Genomic DNA, 19,276 nt, shown 5'->3' on the forward strand with positions numbered 1-19,276 from the left:
GCTTATAGTTTAGGATGTGATGCGCGTTAAAAGCGAAAAGCTATTAGAATTTATACTGAGCGCAAGGTCAAATAGAGCTTTCCATAAAATGATAACTCTTATGCAATTACCTTTGCATTGCCATTGTAATATATATTAAAATTTAAAATACCCACTATTGCAAAGGAACTGGAGGCTTTACAAGATCCATACACGATCCATACACGCAGTGTATTATTGCTTCAACCTCAGCTATAAACACAGCGAAAAAGCCGAGATAGTCAAATGACAAAACCGATTATATAATTACTGGAAGCCAAATATGGAATCTAAATAGCTTCTTAACACCAAAGCTATATATAATACAACATGTATTGCAATAAATTGCTTGTATAATAGTCAGTAAATTGACTCTAGCTGGAAATTTAATCTATTAAATAAAGCGGTTCTTATTCACGTACATTATGTTTTCATTACACAAAAATACTGTATAAAACAATTTTCTTATTAATGTGTGGAGATGCAAGTTCTAGTTGAATTTTAGTTATACTAATTGGAAGCCTTCAGCATCTCTCTTTAACTCGCCAATAAACTCCAAGAACTTCCCTATGTTAACATCGATACCATACTTGTATACAAAGGTGCTCGATAGGTAACTCGACAACAAAGCCTTTAGGTACTGTACAGGAATATTCTCCAATACAGCCTTTGACCCTGCCACATCAACTAGCAACTTAGGGATAATTTTGTTCAATAATAAATAGTTTCTCAAAGCTAAATCATTCAGCCATAATTCCTCAGAGTTTATCAAATCGTCATTTAATTTATTGATCGTTTGAGACAATAGGTTTGACAATTCTGAAATTGGCTCCTTTCTCTCTTGATTTAACGACCATAGTCTTTCAAATTCAAGAATAGCGTTACGTTTGATCTTTTCTTGAATCTCTTCAACGTATGCTTCGTACAATGGTGTTCTCTTTCCATCCACCTCAACGAACTTGGCTAAAAAGTCTTCATCATTTAACGCTAATGATGCTAGGACTTCCATTGATGAGGAAGTGACACCTCCCTTATTTGCGGAAGCATCCTTGATTAAGATACATCCACGCTTTTCCAAAGCGACTTTAGCAGGTTGAGAAATGAATAAGTTCGCACCTTCAACAATGTAAGGGATCTTGCATTTACCGGTTTTTTCAATGTAGTAATGCAAACTATTGGTATCTATTGATGCTGGTCTACCACCACATGGAACAAACAAGTCGATATGGTCAACAAATTTGAAGATTTCCATGTGGAACCTGTTTCTAAAAGTAGTACCATTTGACACTATTGTGCCGTTTGGCAACATGACATCCGTCTCATCAACAGAAACAAAGAATCCGCTACCACTTAATTTAGATCTGTCAAACTTGGAAATCGTTTTTCTTTCATGAGCCAACTTGCGCAATTCCTCTTTGTTGATACCACGGTTATCACACAACACACCAGATCCATCCACAATTGCAACATAGTTTTCATTCTCTGTCGAGAGTAAGATCTCATTGGATCCCAAGTCACCGTCAGGACCACCTGTTTGGAATTTGTTCATTTTCGTTGTAGTAAGGTTTAGGGTCTCATACAACTTGTTAACATAAGAACGAACACTTATAGATGTCATACCATATTCATCATGAGGTATTCCACCTAAGTCTGCAGTCTTACCTGTTAAAAATGACTTCCACCAAGGACAACCACGCTTACGAGCATGATTCGTTGCCCAATTGACAAACCCAGCCGTGCCCTCATCAGGACCAAAGAACAAAATCTCTTGGTGCCCGAATAAATCGACGTACTTCTCCTTCTTGGGATCTTGGATCAAGATATCAATAATTGCATCAACGTATTGAGAAAATGCAACAAAAGTGTCTGTTTGGGTCGTCAGACCTTGGTTCATCAACACAACACCCTTTGAACCACCCTCGGGTATGTCCTTATTTTTAGATTGCTGCGTAGACGCAAGGCCATAGTTTTCATCAACAACCATCTTGGAATTGATATCGTATTGATCCTGACTTCTCGAACAGACTATTCTTATACCACCACGGGCAATATCACGGAATCTGATATGGAAACCCTTAAATGTGCTGCCCACAACGAAGAAAATACCATATGGAGTTTCCGAATATTCAGCAACCGGCATAATGAGCGATGGGTTCAATCTGAATGATATAGCAACCTTACGGGTTATGAAGAAGTTTGTCTTCAAAATAGATTCATTGAACAACTTTAAAGTTTTTAATATTAACAAGTCTGGCGAGTCGTTTGGAATGAATTTTGTCAAATATAATTCAAATTCAGTATCATCCTTAAATGGTTCCAACTTTGACATACGCTGGTAAGACAAAGTCTTCTCCAAACGTGAAGATTGCGGAGTAATATAATGTATCTGGGCAAAATTCTTGTAAAGTTTGGACACGATTTCTTTATACTTATGCAACACATTAGTGATAATTTGTTGAGTAAAAGTCTCATTTCTTAACTTCTTCTTTAAGTTATTTAAAACATCCAGCAATAAGGTGTCATTCTGGTTTGCGCCTAGATGTTTAACCAACATATGGTAATCGCTTCCTAAACGATTGATAAAGTGATTAACAAAAATTGAACCACAGTGTGCGTAAATAGCTTCCTGAGGAGAGAATTGTCTCAGGCGGTACAAATCGTCAAAGAAGTTATTTGGTATTGCATACAACAAGGAAGCCTCACGCTCAACTTGTTGAATCGACAATGCAAGATTGTGTACATCTTCCTGTTGATCAGATTGGTTCAAGTATATCGAGTACACAACAACATCATTTGCAAACGTTTCAATGAAAATCTTGGATGGTTTCAAATGATAGTAATGTAACAACGACGTTACCGCCGAATAATAACTCTTGGTGGTATTTTTCCTGAAAGCGACAATTAACCTTACCTCATCACGATTTGCAATCGAGTTAAAAGTCTTAATAACCGGACCTTCACGCTCAGAAACTAAATGTATTAGCTGACCGTACAACTTCCTGTTTTCGGCAGAGGTAACCTCGGACATTATCACATCAGATATTGGGTCGATCTCACCCTTAATCAAGGTTTCAGCGTCCAATTGCTTCGTCTTCTCGGGGTACTTGGTCTCGTATAAAAATACCAACTTAAGGTTATTATCACCAAAATAAGACACTAAGCGATATGATTTAGCAGAATTGTCTAAATGCTTAGCATCTATTTCGTTATCCAGGTCATCACCTGTTTCAATGAAAACCGCATGGTTATCAGCAACCACCTTCTTCTTAATCGTAAAAACACTAGCAGCAGTGTCAACATCTCCCTCTATACGCATCTTCGCAAATGACTCAACTTTTGCTGCGTACAAAGTGTGGATGATGTTCGCTATACTGCTAGATGACTCCTTACTGAAGAATAAATCATCTATTCCAAGTGATTCGTAGAACCAATCAACCTCCTGTTCCATAAGGGTTTCTGGAATGAACCCTTGCTGGTCTAATACATCAATAACTTCCTCTTTCTGAACATCCTTACCTGAAAAGGAAACCGAGTGGTAATCAGAGAAAGAAGAGATAGATAAAGAGGCGATATCTGGGAATTTGAGATTTTCCTGCTGCTGAAGTTTCGCTTCTTGCTTACTTGAATCCTTAGTAGCCTTCATTTTTTCTTTATTCGTGTTATTTGTTTTAAGTTATGCCTTTCAATAATTGAATATTATTATTAACCTTATCGTCGGAAAGGTATAGAGTGTCGTTGATCTTACAGTAGACCTAATTCTATTAGTTCTAGTATAATATATTTTTGTGGGAGTCTCCTTTCCAACTCCAATAAAACAATAAACAATGATTGTATGTCTCGTATACACAAAAAAATAGGGACAAATGATAATGAACTTAGATTTGATTTAAAGGTCCAACTTTCAAATTATATATATACAACTACAGGTATTTTAAACTTTTATGAAGTTAGACCCCGACATAGCTTATTTCAAGAATCCCTCTGAGCCGCCACCGAAGGTCCACGGATAATTTGAATCAAAAAAGCCAGCGAAGGCTCTAAATGATTGTCATTTTTCCCCGCTATATTTTTAAATAGTGTCTTTTTTAGTCTGGTCTGTGAAAAAACCCCCATATTCGCGGCAATCTCCTCCCGTCCGACCTCGGTAACGTTACCATTGATCTTGTAGGACAACCGGGAAAAACTAAATTAAATAAATCGCGCTGTCTGAAACAAACGTGTGGCATTTTGCTACAGCGGTCACGCTTTCTTAACACAGCTAGAAGTTGAACGTATCTCCAATTTTAAAGCTTTACGAAGCCATTAAGCTTTTCTACTAGACGTTAATACCTGAAAATTGTTGGGCAGCTTAATTAATTATTAGCGTTTAGTCTTAGCGCTCTTAAAAATAGTAGTGAAAAATCTCTCAAGCTTACTTTAAGCCAGATGGGCATGTGCTATATGGGCTTTATTATGGTGCAGATCCGCGCCATAATCTCACGCTTAGCGTGCACATAAGGCTAGTACAGCGGTCCCGGCAGACCATCGCTTCATACGATGGGTGGCGAACTGTTCTTAATTTCTTGGTATACCTAATGGGGGTTGCGGGGGAGGGACTGTTGTTGCTTACTCTATACGCCTGGCAGTAACTGAATGTGAAGGTTTAAAGGTATAGAGCGGTTTTGAATGCGCAATGTACTAATTTCTTCTTAGAGGTATAGGGAAGAGTTGATGTATACAAATTTACCGAAGTCTTGCCTGGTTGGCATTGTTTTGACTATTTCCTCCCATTCTGGCCCGCAGGTTGTTTACCATTATCCCCCGCTAAGTGAACCAATCCAGTTGACGAAAGATAAGTTAGTGCCGGAGGGTGGTAATGGCATTCATGTTTCCGCTGCTAATAAGTTTCGTACGAGTCAATCAGAAGATGCTGCGTATAACAGTGTTAGCTCTTCTTCAGATACAGCTTCAGATGCCACATCAGGGCTGAGTGATAGCGATTTAAGTACCGATTATGCTGACTTTTCGGACTCATCATCGCAGTCTGATTCGAGCTCAGAATGTGTTTCGGGTGCAGCCGAGGGGAATGATGCGGAATCCAATGTCCCATCACCTTTTCCTATGGATTCGTCATATAATCAGATACCGGACTCACAAAGTGTTCTTGCAGCCAGTTTGAATGCTCCAGAACTGACTTCTACGAAGCCCAAAAGTGTGAAGTCCCGTCACTCCCAAATTAGTGCTACTAAACTTTTTCAGTACTTGGCCAACAATAGTGATGGAGGTGAGAGCCGCCAGCCTTCGATTTTCTCTAAACTGACGTCTAATGAAGACACGGATACCCTCAGGTTAATTGAACACGGAAACACTTATGACGGCGAGTCAATACTTTCTCTAGAGGCCGGTCTCGAGAATGTGGATGTTAATGATATTATGGATTCCCGAATTTTCCAATCTGAGTACTTCCAGGATACTTCAAAAATACTCAACTTTAATGCGGAATTTGTAGCTGAGATTTGCAGCCCTCCAAAGGAGATGTGTAACACAAGGTTTGAATTTACGGTTGACGAACTATGTTTTCTAGGGTTACCTATTCATGTGGACGATAAAGGCAGATGGAGAAGGAAAAAGAGAAAAAGGAATCCGAATAATACAAGATCAAGGCGGTCAGAAAGCGCTGGTGTTCACCATACAATTGGATCAGACGTGAAGACAAGTCCAATTGCAAAGCAAGAGCAAGATGAAATGGCAGATGGGGAAGCAAGTGATCATACTCCGTGTGGCAGTGCAAAGGCTAATGACGAAGAACCTGGCGGGCCAACGAACAACCAACTTGATGAAATAGAAGACTTGCAGAAGGCAGCTAACATGTTTCATGTATGCTTTATAATGAACCCGCAGCTGATTGAGTACAACGAGCGGGTTGACGATATGTATCATTACATTGTAACCAGATTGTCTTTAATATTGCGATACATCCAAGATAAGACAGGTTATGTTATAAAAGAGTGTGCCAAAATTTTACGGACCAAGGACCGTGTCCTAAAAAGGTCAAAAACGTTGAAGAGTTTACATGGACAAGGAGTTCAGGGCAAATACCTCTACAAGTGCATACTAAAATCTTCATCTCTTGCGCGAGCACTAACGAAATGTTTTCACTCAATCGTTAATAATGAAATCGTAACCCTCCATATAGGTAACAACAAAGTGTTATCTCTACAGATACCCATCAAAAACGAATTTGCAAATTTACCAGACCTGAAAACTAATCCTGTGCTGCGTGGATCATTTCTAAGTTCCATATTAAACACTAAATTTCTTGGATACGCTTCTGAAGTTGCTAACGGAGAATCTAGTATACTAACTGAGCATGATGGTATATTTCAGGCAGACAACGACATCCTTGACTATGCTTTATTACTGTTGGATGAAGCTCCTAATATAATCAAAGATCTAGAAAACTCTTCTTTGGATAATGACTTTTCGAACTTATTAATGGTAAACCTGGTTAAGATACTAAAGGCAACAGTTCCCTTACGATCATATTTATATTTGGTTGATCAATTACTCGGCCTGAATTCTTCTGCTCCACTGTCCGGTGGCGGTAGTGGTCCAAGCACTACTCCTGCAGTTTCTGTAAATGATAGCAGTACTAATTCATTTCGTTCTAACGTTCTGCGCTCGATTGCGCTGCATTTGACATATTGGAGGCACGCTAGGATAGTTTTGCCTATCTCTTCTAAAAATACGTATATTGTCTCACCTTTGGCACCAATCCGTGGCACGTCTATCTATGACATAGAAACTGGTGATCTTGGGATCACAGAAGGGAAAGCGATGATTTACCAAAATCAAGAACTCTTTCATTCCAAATTTCCCACTCTGCCAACTTTGCCATCATTTCTAAGCACAATATCGAACGCCAAGCCTCGTTCATTTGGGCACGTTATTCCGTCTAAAGATCATGAATATCTGTATCTCAATGCGTTGAGTTGGCTAATTAGATATGGTTACCTGACACAGTTATTCACGTTCATATGGATACGTGTCGACCGATCGATAAAAATTGCTGTTGATGAGGACTTAGAGCGCGAAGGCGTCCGAAAATGGAATAGTAAATCAACAAAAGAACATATTAACCCTCATGATAACGTCGCAACCGTAAAAAAGACACCAGACAGTGTATCCACTGCGGACTCTAAAGTATCATCAGGAGCTGCAGATATAGAAGGCAATGGTGAAAGTGATTATTCTGATGCACCGGAGTCAATGGACGATAATATGTTTGAGGGTCTTGATTATACGATCATTTTAGAACCTAAGACTGCAACCGCGCTTGAAAAACGTTGGTTATATAAGTGCGTTGAGGGCCAGCCGGCTGAACTTCAAATGCTTTTTAGGAGAGTAGTGAAATATTGCAATGGCAGGACCCCACTTGAATGGATGATCCTTAAAGAGATCGCCCCTAAACACGAACTAAAAAGGCTGCTGGTGGCACTAGGAGATTATGCTGTTCAAGTAAGGCATTGGTAGATACATAATAATAAAAATGTAACTTAAAATAACGTTGCGTTTACGAAATTGGCTTAAATACCAACAACGGGTAACTTAATCATAAAAAATACTTAAGTATATGTTAGTAATGATCCCCCCACTAACCAATGCCGGGGATCATTTGAAACTAAAAAAAAACAAACCACTTCACTGAGCTGTGAATCAAAAATGAAGAAACCATGCAATTGAAGTATTAGAATATGGGTAGAGACACCGTCAAAGAATTAATCAACAAATGAAAATAAAAAACCTAATGAAGGAACCTGCAAAAGGGATCTTTATCCAGACGCCAGGCTGTGATGCATAAACAAAAAAACAAATTAGATTACTTCCGAATTGAAACCAGACTTATTTCTCAACTAGACCCTCGTTACCTATGTTAGTACCTCCATACATATTAATGAACAGTAGCAATTAGTATTAGCGTCATAGAAGACTAACGAATTGGACTATTATAAAATCTGTTAGTAACGAAAAGAAGGCGATGAACAACAACAATTAAAAAATTTCATAACCGACCATTTCATTTAACAGAGTTTTAATAGTCTAAAGATTGAGGTACTTCATTTCCATTGCCATTTGCTGGATCTTGTCCCATATCAATTGGCATATATGGTTGGTCTAACATGGGCGGCATTAATCCAGGAACGGGGTTCATTGGCATACTGCCATTCATTGAACCATTTGGTGGCGGAGGTATCGGATAATAAAAGTAGAATGGCTGGTTTGCATTTGAACCTGGCGGTGGTGGTGGCATGGAGTAATCCATTGGGTAATAGTACGGAGGCTGATAATAGTAGGGATCAAATCCGTGCATGTGCATATTTGTGTTACTGCCATTATTATTGTGCCCATTATAGTAACGTTTCTTACCGGAATTCTTCCTTCTCACAGTGTTGGTACCCTTCGTATTAACAGTCGCAGCACCAGCAGATGATCCATTATAATTGGTTGTAGCGTAGGTGGATGCTCCATCATCATTACCGGCGGATCCAGAAAGTTCTGATGATGTTTCAAGATTAAATCCAAACTCGGAACCGTCCCCTCCCTCGTTTGTGCGAGAACCAGCGCCGCATGTCATTGCAAAGCTTTTATGCCTCTTGTCTTTCAAAAAGTTGTTGTTAGACTTTGGAGGAGGGAAGTATTGATATGGTGAATAAGGTAATGTCTGGAAAGTCCCAGTACTTGCTCTTCTTCCAATATTAATTGGTGGTGGAGCCAAACTCAATCTTGGACTGTGAACATGGTGTAAATTATGGCGGTAATTATTCCTCCTTTGGCCTTGATACCGCCTTGATCTATGTCCACCAACTTCCCTATATTGAACATGCATTGTTCTATTCAAAAAACTGGCATGATTCTCTCTTTCCAATGCTGTGGCAGTTGCCTCTTCTGTTTCGTATTTGATGAAGGCAAAAACCTTGGTATTATTATCTTTAGATATCAAGTTGATGTCTTCCACTTTACCATGCTTTAAGAATCTCTGCGCTAGTTTCTCTTTTGTAACGCTTGGATCTAATTGACTCACGAAAATGGACTTCTTATCAATAACAATTGGATCCATAACTTCTTCCTCTTCTTCACCCTCATCCTCAACGTCGTATTCCTCTTCTTCTTCCTCTGGCTCCGCATCACCAGATTTTGAAGTAGCGGCATTTTCATTAGTACTGTTTAAGTTAGGGGTTGCATTGGAGTTATTGGAGGCGTTGGATGTAGCAGTCCCACCTTTAAGCCTGTTTTTCTTCAACAAGTTTAATCTTCTTGGGACTTCAATATTCTGGGCCCATTCCACTGTCCAGTCGTAGCCGGGTTTCAAGTTAATGAAGGCTCTGATAGCGTCATCACGGTAGGCAAATTGAACAAACCAGGCGGAAGATCTGTCAATTGGGTAGTAGTTCTTCTTAAAAGCATATTCCCTACTGGCAACCAATTGCTCTAATTCACCGAAAGACGAACACAACTGTACTATTTCTTCGGAAGTAACCTCAGGGGTTTTCCTATTACGTGTTGAAATGAATAAGGTGCGGTTCACCTTCGCCTTTTCACACCGAATAGTTCTACCATTCAATAATGTTCCCTGAGCTTGTTTCAACGCCCGCTTGGCATCAATATCATTGGTGTATTGAACAAATGCATATGGTCTATTAGAAGGGTCTCTTAAGACCTTGACCATCGATAATTCACCATATTTTTTGAATGCCTCAGTTACTGAAACGCATAAATCGTCATCAGTCAAGGAAGCCGCTAATGATGCAACAAAAACACAGGATGATGGACGACCACGCCAAGTCTTGGAATCAGCGCTTTGATCAGGATCAACACTACCAACTACAGCTGATGCGGAGTTAGCTGGAGCAGAAGTAGCTATTGTTGATGGAGTGGCAATTGTTGTGGATGTATTTGATGCTGCTCCTGAAATGGAATTGGTACCTGCGGATGTTGTAGCAATAGCAGTATTAGCAACATCCACCGAATCCTGAGACTCTTCATAGATATCATCCAATAAATGTTCATCATCATCCTCTTCTTCATCCTCTTCAGACTCTATTTCTGCAGGCCTACTTATGGCCTGGGGGATCTCCTTTGGTCTTATTGGATTAAGATCGGAAACCAAGGTGGTAACTTGCTCATTGGCAATAGACAAAGAGGTGCCATCTGATGGTAAAATTGCACAGTTAGTCATTATGCGTTGAAATCACTGGGATGCGGGTTAAAATGATGTGTAATAACGGCGGCTAATCGCTAAAATTTGCAAAATTAAAATGTGCAGATGTGGGAGCTGTATCACTTAAAATGCTTCCTCGAGTCAAGACTTTTAACAATGAGAACTAATCCTTAATAACTGGCAAATGTAAAGAATGGATAATTGATAAAGAGTTGTGAAAGAAGTAGTGAAGTAGGTAAGTAATAGTTAGGCAAATTTTTGGAACTTCGATAGAAACTAAGAATAATATGATAGTAATAGAAAATATGATAGCTTTCCTTTAATACTCTAAAGGTAACGAGCTGTGAGAGAAATGTGAATCCTTTCTATTTGGTTGGTTTTCACCGGGCTCAGGTATGCTATAATGACTGACTGACGATTGGATCTGAAACTTATAGTAAATTATCCCTAGAAATAATAGGGCACATCAACAATACAAACTAGCTGCAAAATTAATTCCTTTATATACCTTTTAAATTATTATTTAGTAAATAGTATGATCTTCCCCTCAAATATTAACTAAGGGAAGACAATTAGGAGTGTGGAATGAAACCGCCCACACAATGATCTGAATCCTTATTATTCGCGTGGATACAAATCGAAAACCGTGCGCAGCTCAAAAAACAAATGCTGTTCTCGGTATAATTAACTATGGAACGAATGGCTTCCGTGAGTGCCTCAGATTGGATATTGAATTTGTATGGGAGTTATAAGGCAAATCTCTGATCGAAGTCCGGCAATAATGATCTACAGCGTTTACTAAGGGATTGGATGTATTTTTGCCTGCTCGGTGTCTATTCCTGTATTGTTCGAAACAAAAAGGGATGCAAGGTTCTATAATGCTATGTACGCATATTAGATGATGTATTGTAATTAAAATTTCGAAATGGTAACACAAAATATATCTAGTACGCAGTGATAGCTTAAGCTTATTTTTGTGGTTGTTTTCGAAGATTAATTTTTTCTGAACAAGTGTGCGTGCGACCATTGTGACAATCTAAAACAAGATCCAGGATTACAGGATTAAATACGCAGTTAATTTTTTGTAGGGAATTACAATATGTAAGAGCATGATACTCGTAAGAGTTTACATAGTGATAATGCTTTCTGATTTACATACTTAGTTACATCGTTAGAGTGACAAACAAATGATCCGAAACGAGTGGCAATTTGATAAGTGTGAAATGCGCGATTAAGATAGTGAACACGAAAATTAAGACTCATGTGTCTTTGATCGGCTGTGCATTTTTAGAATAATGTGTTTATTTTTTTGCCAGCGATAAACGGGGATTTAATTGATACCTTTCAGATAGCAATAGCGGATCTACTGAAGGTAATGACATATAACGCTGCGTATACATGCTGCTTGCTTACTACACAGGAAAGACAGCCTTCTTTTTAAGCCAAACTGCGCAACTAGATTAATGGTATCTACGTTGTCATCAGTTCTGATTATAATGTATTAAGGCGGATAGGATCGGCTGAAAAAATATTTTGTAACCCCATTACCCTTCACTCCTTCCATCCTCTGTTTGTGTCCATTACTGTAAATAAGTACCATTAATCGAGGATAGTTTGTCTTCGTAGATTGTTAGATCGAAATAACGTCATGTAGATAAAGATCTCGGATCAATATAGACATTTTAGATTATTACCATTTCCGCTCAGCTAAGCTTTTAAGTTAGTGAAATGTTCAACGAATAAGAAGCTCAACTAAGCCGCCCAACCGATAAGCTGCGAGGTGATATTATTTTGATAGCGGCTAATTTATTTCTTTTTCATCCCCTTAAAGCATTGGCACATTAGAAATACTTTAGCATGAAACCAGCGGTTATGGAATTTTTACCTTTTAAAGTTTGCCGCATGAAACATGGTAGTGTAATCGGACTATTTTAGTTAATCTTAATTATTAAATGAAAATCCATCATACATGCAAAATTGAAGACCGAAATAAGCAAGGTACTGTTAATGAAATATGCTTCTAGAAGCAAAAGTAAGATTAATTCAAATGCCCTTACTTATACCTGCATATAATCACACAATGCGTTTTAACAACCAAAATTCTCACTAGTACTAGCATATGGATTGCAAGTGAGCATGAGCCTTAGAATTATTTACATTGTTACTTAGAAAAAAACAAACAAATAGACTACTAATAACTAAATCAAATGAAAACAAATCAGTTGAACTAAATTAGATTTATATTATTTTTAACCCCTAATTAATTAATTAATTAGTAATTAATTAATTAATTAAATTAGTCCAGAGCAACGGTATCGTCATCCATTTGCTCACAATCAGCAGTTATATCATCCCAGTCATCTATATCCATATCTCCATCGCCCGCATCAGTGGATGATTGATGATTTGGTATAATACTTAGACCTGTCTTGTCTTTATATAGTTCGACTCTTACAACTTCTTTATCCTTAACCTCCCCCTTTAGTATGCATAGAGCCAACTTATCCAAGATTTCTTGTTGGATTAATCTGTTTAGTGGTCTAGCACCCATATCCTCACTATATCCATTTTCCGCTAGGAAATCACGTGCCTCTGGAGATACGTTTAATTTGTAGTGCTTGTCGTTCATACGGAACCTCTCTTCCAGTTCCTTTAACCGGATATCGACTATCTTATGAATAGCTTTACGGGACAATTTATTGAATATCACAATACTGGATATACGGTTTAAAAATTCCGGTCTGAAATGCGAACCAACAACGCTCATGACCAACTGCTTTGTATCATCCGTTATTTTAGAACCTACTTGGTTATTAATATAGGTTGCACCCAAGTTAGACGTCATGATAACTATACAATTCGAACAGTCTATCGTTTTACCCTGACCGCTCGTTATTCTTCCGTCATCCAACATTTGTAACATTATTGTTAGAACGTCGGGATGAGCCTTCTCAACCTCATCAAATAATAACACTGAGTATGGTTTCCTCTGCAATTGGTTAGTTAAAAGCCCACCTTCATCGTAGCCCACGTATCCTGCAGTTGTACCAATAAGCTTTGACACAGAATATTTTTCACTTAGTTCAGAGCAGTCCACCCTAATCATTGCAGTATCATCATTGAATAAAAAGCCCGCAACCTTTTTAGCCAACTCAGTTTTACCTGAACCAGATAGACCTAGGAATAGGAAAGATGCTGGTTGCTTGGGGTTAGCAAGTCCAGACCTCGACAATCTGATAGCCCTTGATACGGCTTTAATTGCTTCTATTTGACCAACCACTTGACCAGCCAAATGGCGCTCCATTTTAATTAACTTCTGGTTTTCTGATTCAGTTAGTTTGGTTACTGGAATACCTGTTAATCTTGCTGCTGTCTCGGCTATGGTGTCACTATCGACAACATTCTGAATCATCGCATTTGAGCCTGCTCGCTGCTCCTCTTCCGCGACTTGAACTTCTAATTCAGATATCCTCTTACGCAAGTCAGGGATCGCAAAGTATCTTAGATCTGCAGCAGTTTGGTAATCACTACGACGTTCTGCATCCAGACTCTTCGTCTCGAGTTCTTCCAACTTTGCCTTAGCTTTTGTCAATTCTTCATGTCCTTTGCGTTCCTCTTCATAGCGCTGCCTTAAAGGTTGAAGCTCTTCCTGCAAAGAAGCTTCTTTCTGCCTTACCTGTTGCAAGCGTTCCTTTGTACTGGAATCGGCCTCTTTGTCTCTCTCCAAAGCGTTTATCTCTACATGCAATAATTGTAATTCACGTTCTTTAGAATCCAATTCCTCAGGCTTCGAATCACGGGCGACAGCAACACCAGCACAGGATATATCCACCAAGTCTAATGCAGAATCCGGCAATCTCCGGTATGGCATATAGCGTTTAGCTAATTGCGCTGCGGTCACTAATGCACTATCGAAAATTCTGACACCATGATGTATCTCGTATTTTCCTTGTAAACCTCTTAATATTGAAACCGTTTGCCTGACAGTAGGTTCCAGAACTTGGATAGTTTGGAACCTTCTCTCAAAGGCACCATCCTTCTCAACTATGGATCGATATTCATTGTTCGTTGTTGCACCAATAACCTTTAATTCACCACGAGACAAAGCTGGCTTCAAAATGTTTGCCGCATCATCTTTTCCATTACCCATCAACATGTGAATCTCATCAATAAATAAGACAATCAAATCTTTTGACTGTTCAATTTCCTTTATAACACCCTTTAAACGCTCCTCAAAGTCACCCTTATATTTAGCGCCAGCAGTCAATGCTGCAAGGTCCAAAGAATACAATTTAGCGCCATTCAATATCTTAGGTACATCCTCATTTATAATTCTCTGAGCAACACCTTCTATAATAGCAGTTTTACCAATACCAGGTTCACCAATCAAACATGGATTTGACTTAATCCTCCGGGCCAAAACCCTAATTGTGGACCGAATCTCCTCTTCTCTACCTATAATAGGGTCTAACTTTCCCAGTCGGGCTTGTTCTGTCATATCAATTGCGTACTTTCCTAGGTATTCCAACGGTGAGTTGGTGTCGGAAGAACGAGAGTCAATCTTCTGACTACCTCTTAGGAGCAGAGCTTGTTCCTTAATAACTTCAGCTCGACATGAACATCTTTTGAGTATCTGTGAAATATTGGAATCATCGAGAAGAGCAAAAAGTATATGATCTTGTGCAATGAAAGTATCTTTTTGTTTCTTTTGAATACTGGCTGCTTCTTGCATCACCTTTGCAAATGCGTATCCAGGAGTCACTTCTGAAGGAGGTGGATCTTGAGATGGAGTACGTACTAATTGACTATTAACATCTCTTCTGAAAGTCTCATAATCATAATGAGCTTTCTCAAATAAGTTCTGTAAGTAACCTTTCGAACCATCAGCTGGAGTCTCAACAAACGCAGCTAACAAATGGATTGGAAGAAGCTGCGAATGTTGATGCTCCCGTGCCAATTTTTGTGCAATAGTTATAATATCTAAAGCCTTGTCCGTAAAATTAGTTTCTTCGTTCATGCTTAAACTGATTTACTATTATCTTCTGTTAGTTTAACTTACTATTGAAGTTGACTTTAATCGCAATTAAACCCTTAATATATTCTCACAATTTGGCACGTTAGACTTTTTACGGCGCCAATATGCGAACCTCAGAGAACACCGTAGAACCCCTCAGGAGCGCCTAGAAAATTCTAGAAGGCACCATGAGTATATATCGTATTTAGTGAGACTGGAAAATGCCAGATTGTTGCAGAAGCATGTAACAACGTATGAAGATCAGACTTATGTAATGCAGTTCGTCGTTATAACATTATGTAAAATTCACCACTATTGGTCAATAGGCACACAGCTCCAATACTAATGTTAGTGCCCGCGGTTCACTACTAATTGTACTAATAGTATCAATACTAATTACTGAGCTACTTAATTGTAGTATTTTAATCATTAGCGTAGCTTCCTTGAAATTATGCATGATAAGAACTTTTACAGCTGCTACAAATTGCTAGGTTTGATTTTTTCCTTAGTAAAATGCTGAACTATCTCAATGAAAATAAATTGTTTTGATTTACATAAAAACGTTTATATTTCTCTATATACTAACAGAAAATAAGGCATTCAACACCAAGGTAATATACGTCAATAACACAGTGACTTGATAAGAAACAAATTACTTCACTATATGATAAATTTAGGCTTAGAGTTTAAAGCCCAGTTTAAAACAATTATATAAAGAGCCAGTTTAAATTCTTGAATAATTTGGTTTTTTGATAATATTATAATTTGTAGTGTTTTAATTACATTAATCGTATACACATCCTAATTAAACTGTTGCTTGTATGACTCATGCCATTCGTTAAAAATTCTCGCGCTGAGATAGTTTTAGTTCAACTGTGCGTTTTATTTATAATCAATTCTCTATAGTTGAAAGTGTCAATGTATGAGATTAACTTATGCCATCAAGGACAAAATGAAAATCAAGATACCACCAATTGTTAGACCATTGGCGACATATGCACCACCGTTTACAGATTGGCTAACTTCAACGGTTTTTCTACCACTAGCGGTTGCGCTAATACCAGCGGTACTATTGTAAGAGCCGCTGGAGATGCTAATTGGTCTACCAGTTACAAGTGGACCATCCGACTCTTCCATAGAAGTAGCCTCGTTAATTTCAGAAAATTCAGGTGCAAAAGTAACTGTTGATTCAGGAGCCTCAGAAACAATTGCATCAGTAGCTGGAACAGTTGGAGCTGGAGCTGGCGCAGCAGGAGGTTCTGGTAAGAAGTCCGGAATTGCTGGAACACCTGGTGCTGGAGTAGGTTCTGGGGCTACAACCGGTTGAGGAAATTCATCTTCTGGACCTTCCAGATATGGTGGCGCAACAACTGGCGCAATTGAAGGCTCTGGGGTCTCCTGAGGTAACTCAACTGGTTCAGGTGGTGAAGTTGAAGCAGGTAGAATTGATGGCACTGGTTCTGGTACATCAGCTTCTGGCTCAGATTCAGGGGCTGATGGAGCTTCAGGAGACTCAGGGGTTTCGGATTCAGGAACTTCTGGTTCTGGTGCAAATGGAGTTCCTGGGCCTTGTGGCTCTTCTGGAGACTCCTCTGGTCCCTCTTGTTCTTCTGGAGCTTCCTCTGGGATCTCCTCTGGCCCCTCTGTTACTGCAGGAGCCTCTGGAACAGAAGGAGATTCTGTACCCTCAGGCTCTGGGCATGGAGTCGTAGTTGGCTTTGGTTTCTCCGTTACTGGAGTATCCTCCTCTGGACATGGAGCCTCTTTTGGAGATTCATATTTAGGAGCACTACAATCTGGGATTGTGGCCTTTCTTTCGCTACATGGGATTATATCAGCGCATGCGATTCTCGTTCCATCGCTTTTGTGAATAGCGATTGAACGCTCACCAATGTAACTTGGTGATGACGCGTATAATCCCAAGTATGGATCCAAGTACTTGGCTTGGTATAAATTGGAGTTAATGGCACCATATTTGCCACTTAAATCACCGACTTTACATAGAGATTTGTCTTGGACGTCGTTACAGGTAGCAATACCATTGTATGGGTTTAGTTCTTCGCCAGTTGTGTAGCAAGCACATTCGTCATTGGAGTCAAGTCCTTTTTCATGAATGTGATAAGAAAATCCATCTTCTGGGTTAATGATACTTGCCAATTCAACGCTCACTTTAGCAATACCTTCGTATGATGTGAAGGTGATATAGCCTGCAATTTTGTCGCTTCCTCCTTGTGGGAATTCAGCGACATAGCAGGCTTGTTTTGGGTTATCGTCAACCATTGGTGCACCAGCACCATTGGCAATAAACGCATTGGCAGAGTTAGCAGAGAAGGCGCTTGATGCAGCAAAGGCAGTTATAACGTTGGCAGTTTTCATTTCCTATGATAACGGATTGTTGATTGTATAAGAACTTTTTGTAGATACTTTTCGGACGATGTAAATGGTGAGGGATAAAGTGAATGGCTTAACCAATAATTGAGAAGTTTGGCTGCCTTTTTATAGGTTTTAATTAATTTTTAAAAGCATTCTGACACAGACACAAAGAGTATGTTACTGTGTACTGTGTACTACTGTGACAAACGTCCCAGACAGTGACAGTTAAAAGTTGACGCCAAAGCGACACTGTCACTTTAAAAAAAATAAAAATAAAATGAAAATGATCAGTGCGTCGAAACAAGTTGACGTCAAAGTGCGTAAATTTATGCGGCAATATATGCCAAGACTCATCGATCCATTACAGCTTCACTACTGCATGTAAAACTTAGAATACCAGGGACATCAAATTTAGGGGTGATAAAATAAAATAATAAATAAACCAAAAAGTAATAGTATATAATAATAAATAGGTATTTTTTTACATGAGTCTTAAAAAATACTGAATCTGCTCATAAGCCATTTAATAGTTGTGTATAATAAATGGTAGCGCAGTTAATTTCGCCTTGATGTATAGATTTATACCATAAAGCTTTCTCCACATCCGCAGGTTCCTTTGGAGTTAGGATTTTTGAAGACAAACCTTGAATATAACTCATCATCAACCCAGTCCATTTCACTGCCCACTATGCTGAATAATGCCTTGGAATCAATAACAACCTTAACTCCGTCTTGCTCAACTATTTCATCAAATTGACCGGGCTCCGAAATGTATTGCAAGTCATACGTGAGCCCTGAACAACCCCTGTTACGCACACCTATTCTAATCATTTTAGGATTTGGTTGATCTAATAATGCTTTTAAATGAACAAGCGCATTGGGCGACAGCGTTATTAAGGCTTTCCTTGGTCTTAACTTCCTACGAACCTTATCTTTTTTGCCAACAGAACTACCAACAGAAATGCCACTAGACGTCGATGCTGCTGCCTTGACCGGCTCGTTTTGTGAACCTGGGGTCTTAAAAGAAGCATTATTTCTTACATTTACCACAGATTTACCTGCTTGCTCCCTTGGCTGGATCGGTAAGGTATAACTAGCCCATTTTGTAACTTTGGTATCATGAGGATTATCTTCCCTTATTACACGTTTCTTATTGCCTTCATTTTTGGTGTAATTAAATGTCCATGCATTCGATATCATCTCCTTATTAATAGGAGTTCTAATAGTGTTATGTACAGCAGGTTTTGATGGGAAATGCACATATCGATTGCGGTTACACAATATTGCGGTTTTCAGCCTAAAAGTAATATTCCTTTGAATATTGTGGAAGTAACACAGTGATGAAGAGTTCATAATACCTTATAAATCGACCTAGTGATTAAATAGTCGGGATAAAGCTACACGAGTTCATTTGCTGGTGCTCTAAACTTTAAAACTTTTAGTAACTGATGCCTATACACTTGCTTTACTAAGTATAAACATTCTCTGAACAAAGAAAATACAACAGTCCCCGTCTCTAGTATCGTTTAAAACGTTTCGATCACGTGATACACGCAGCCACCTGCAATGAACACTAGTCATACAAAGAGGCAGAAATTTTATAGTACTAATGTTAATTAGAGTACGAACCTATATACTAAACCATTTACAATGTATACCGATGAATTTCTCGG

The 19,276-nt window shown here is 38.8% G+C and overlaps 6 protein-coding genes across 6 annotated transcripts; 1 reads left to right on the top strand and 5 right to left on the bottom strand.

The window, feature by feature from the left end:
* Window positions 1–523: 523 nt before the first annotated feature.
* On the bottom strand, window positions 524–3,661 carry GDH2 (glutamate dehydrogenase (NAD(+)); the record flags this gene model as incomplete). The annotated part of the gene is made up of 1 exon (XM_018133537.1): window positions 524–3,661. The coding sequence occupies one exon, from the start codon at window positions 3,659–3,661 to the stop codon at window positions 524–526; it is 3,138 nt and encodes a 1,045-aa protein (XP_017989300.1).
* Window positions 3,662–4,728: 1,067 nt separating this feature from the next.
* On the top strand, window positions 4,729–7,530 carry NPR3 (Npr3p; the record flags this gene model as incomplete). Its single annotated transcript, XM_018133536.1, has 1 exon — window positions 4,729–7,530. The coding sequence occupies one exon, from the start codon at window positions 4,729–4,731 to the stop codon at window positions 7,528–7,530; it is 2,802 nt and encodes a 933-aa protein (XP_017989301.1).
* Window positions 7,531–8,089: 559 nt separating this feature from the next.
* RIM4 (Rim4p) lies at window positions 8,090–10,234 on the bottom strand (the record flags this gene model as incomplete). Its single annotated transcript, XM_018133535.1, has 1 exon — window positions 8,090–10,234. One exon carries the CDS (start codon window positions 10,232–10,234, stop codon window positions 8,090–8,092), a length of 2,145 nt encoding a protein of 714 aa, XP_017989302.1.
* Window positions 10,235–12,512: 2,278 nt separating this feature from the next.
* Window positions 12,513–15,233, bottom strand: HSP104 (chaperone ATPase HSP104; the record flags this gene model as incomplete). The annotated part of the gene is made up of 1 exon (XM_018133534.1): window positions 12,513–15,233. One exon carries the CDS (start codon window positions 15,231–15,233, stop codon window positions 12,513–12,515), a length of 2,721 nt encoding a protein of 906 aa, XP_017989303.1.
* Window positions 15,234–16,163: 930 nt separating this feature from the next.
* Window positions 16,164–17,606, bottom strand: AW171_hschr74335 (HGL032Cp; the record flags this gene model as incomplete). Its single annotated transcript, XM_018133533.1, has 1 exon — window positions 16,164–17,606. One exon carries the CDS (start codon window positions 17,604–17,606, stop codon window positions 16,164–16,166), a length of 1,443 nt encoding a protein of 480 aa, XP_017989304.1.
* Window positions 17,607–18,182: 576 nt separating this feature from the next.
* On the bottom strand, window positions 18,183–18,956 carry ISA1 (Fe-binding Fe/S cluster assembly protein ISA1; the record flags this gene model as incomplete). Its single annotated transcript, XM_018133532.1, has 1 exon — window positions 18,183–18,956. One exon carries the CDS (start codon window positions 18,954–18,956, stop codon window positions 18,183–18,185), a length of 774 nt encoding a protein of 257 aa, XP_017989305.1.
* Window positions 18,957–19,276: the final 320 nt, after the last annotated feature.

The sequence above is a fragment of the Eremothecium sinecaudum genome, chromosome VII (genome assembly GCF_001548555.1).
Source record: "Eremothecium sinecaudum strain ATCC 58844 chromosome VII, complete sequence".
NCBI classification, from domain to species: Eukaryota; Fungi; Ascomycota; class Saccharomycetes; order Saccharomycetales; family Saccharomycetaceae; genus Eremothecium; species Eremothecium sinecaudum.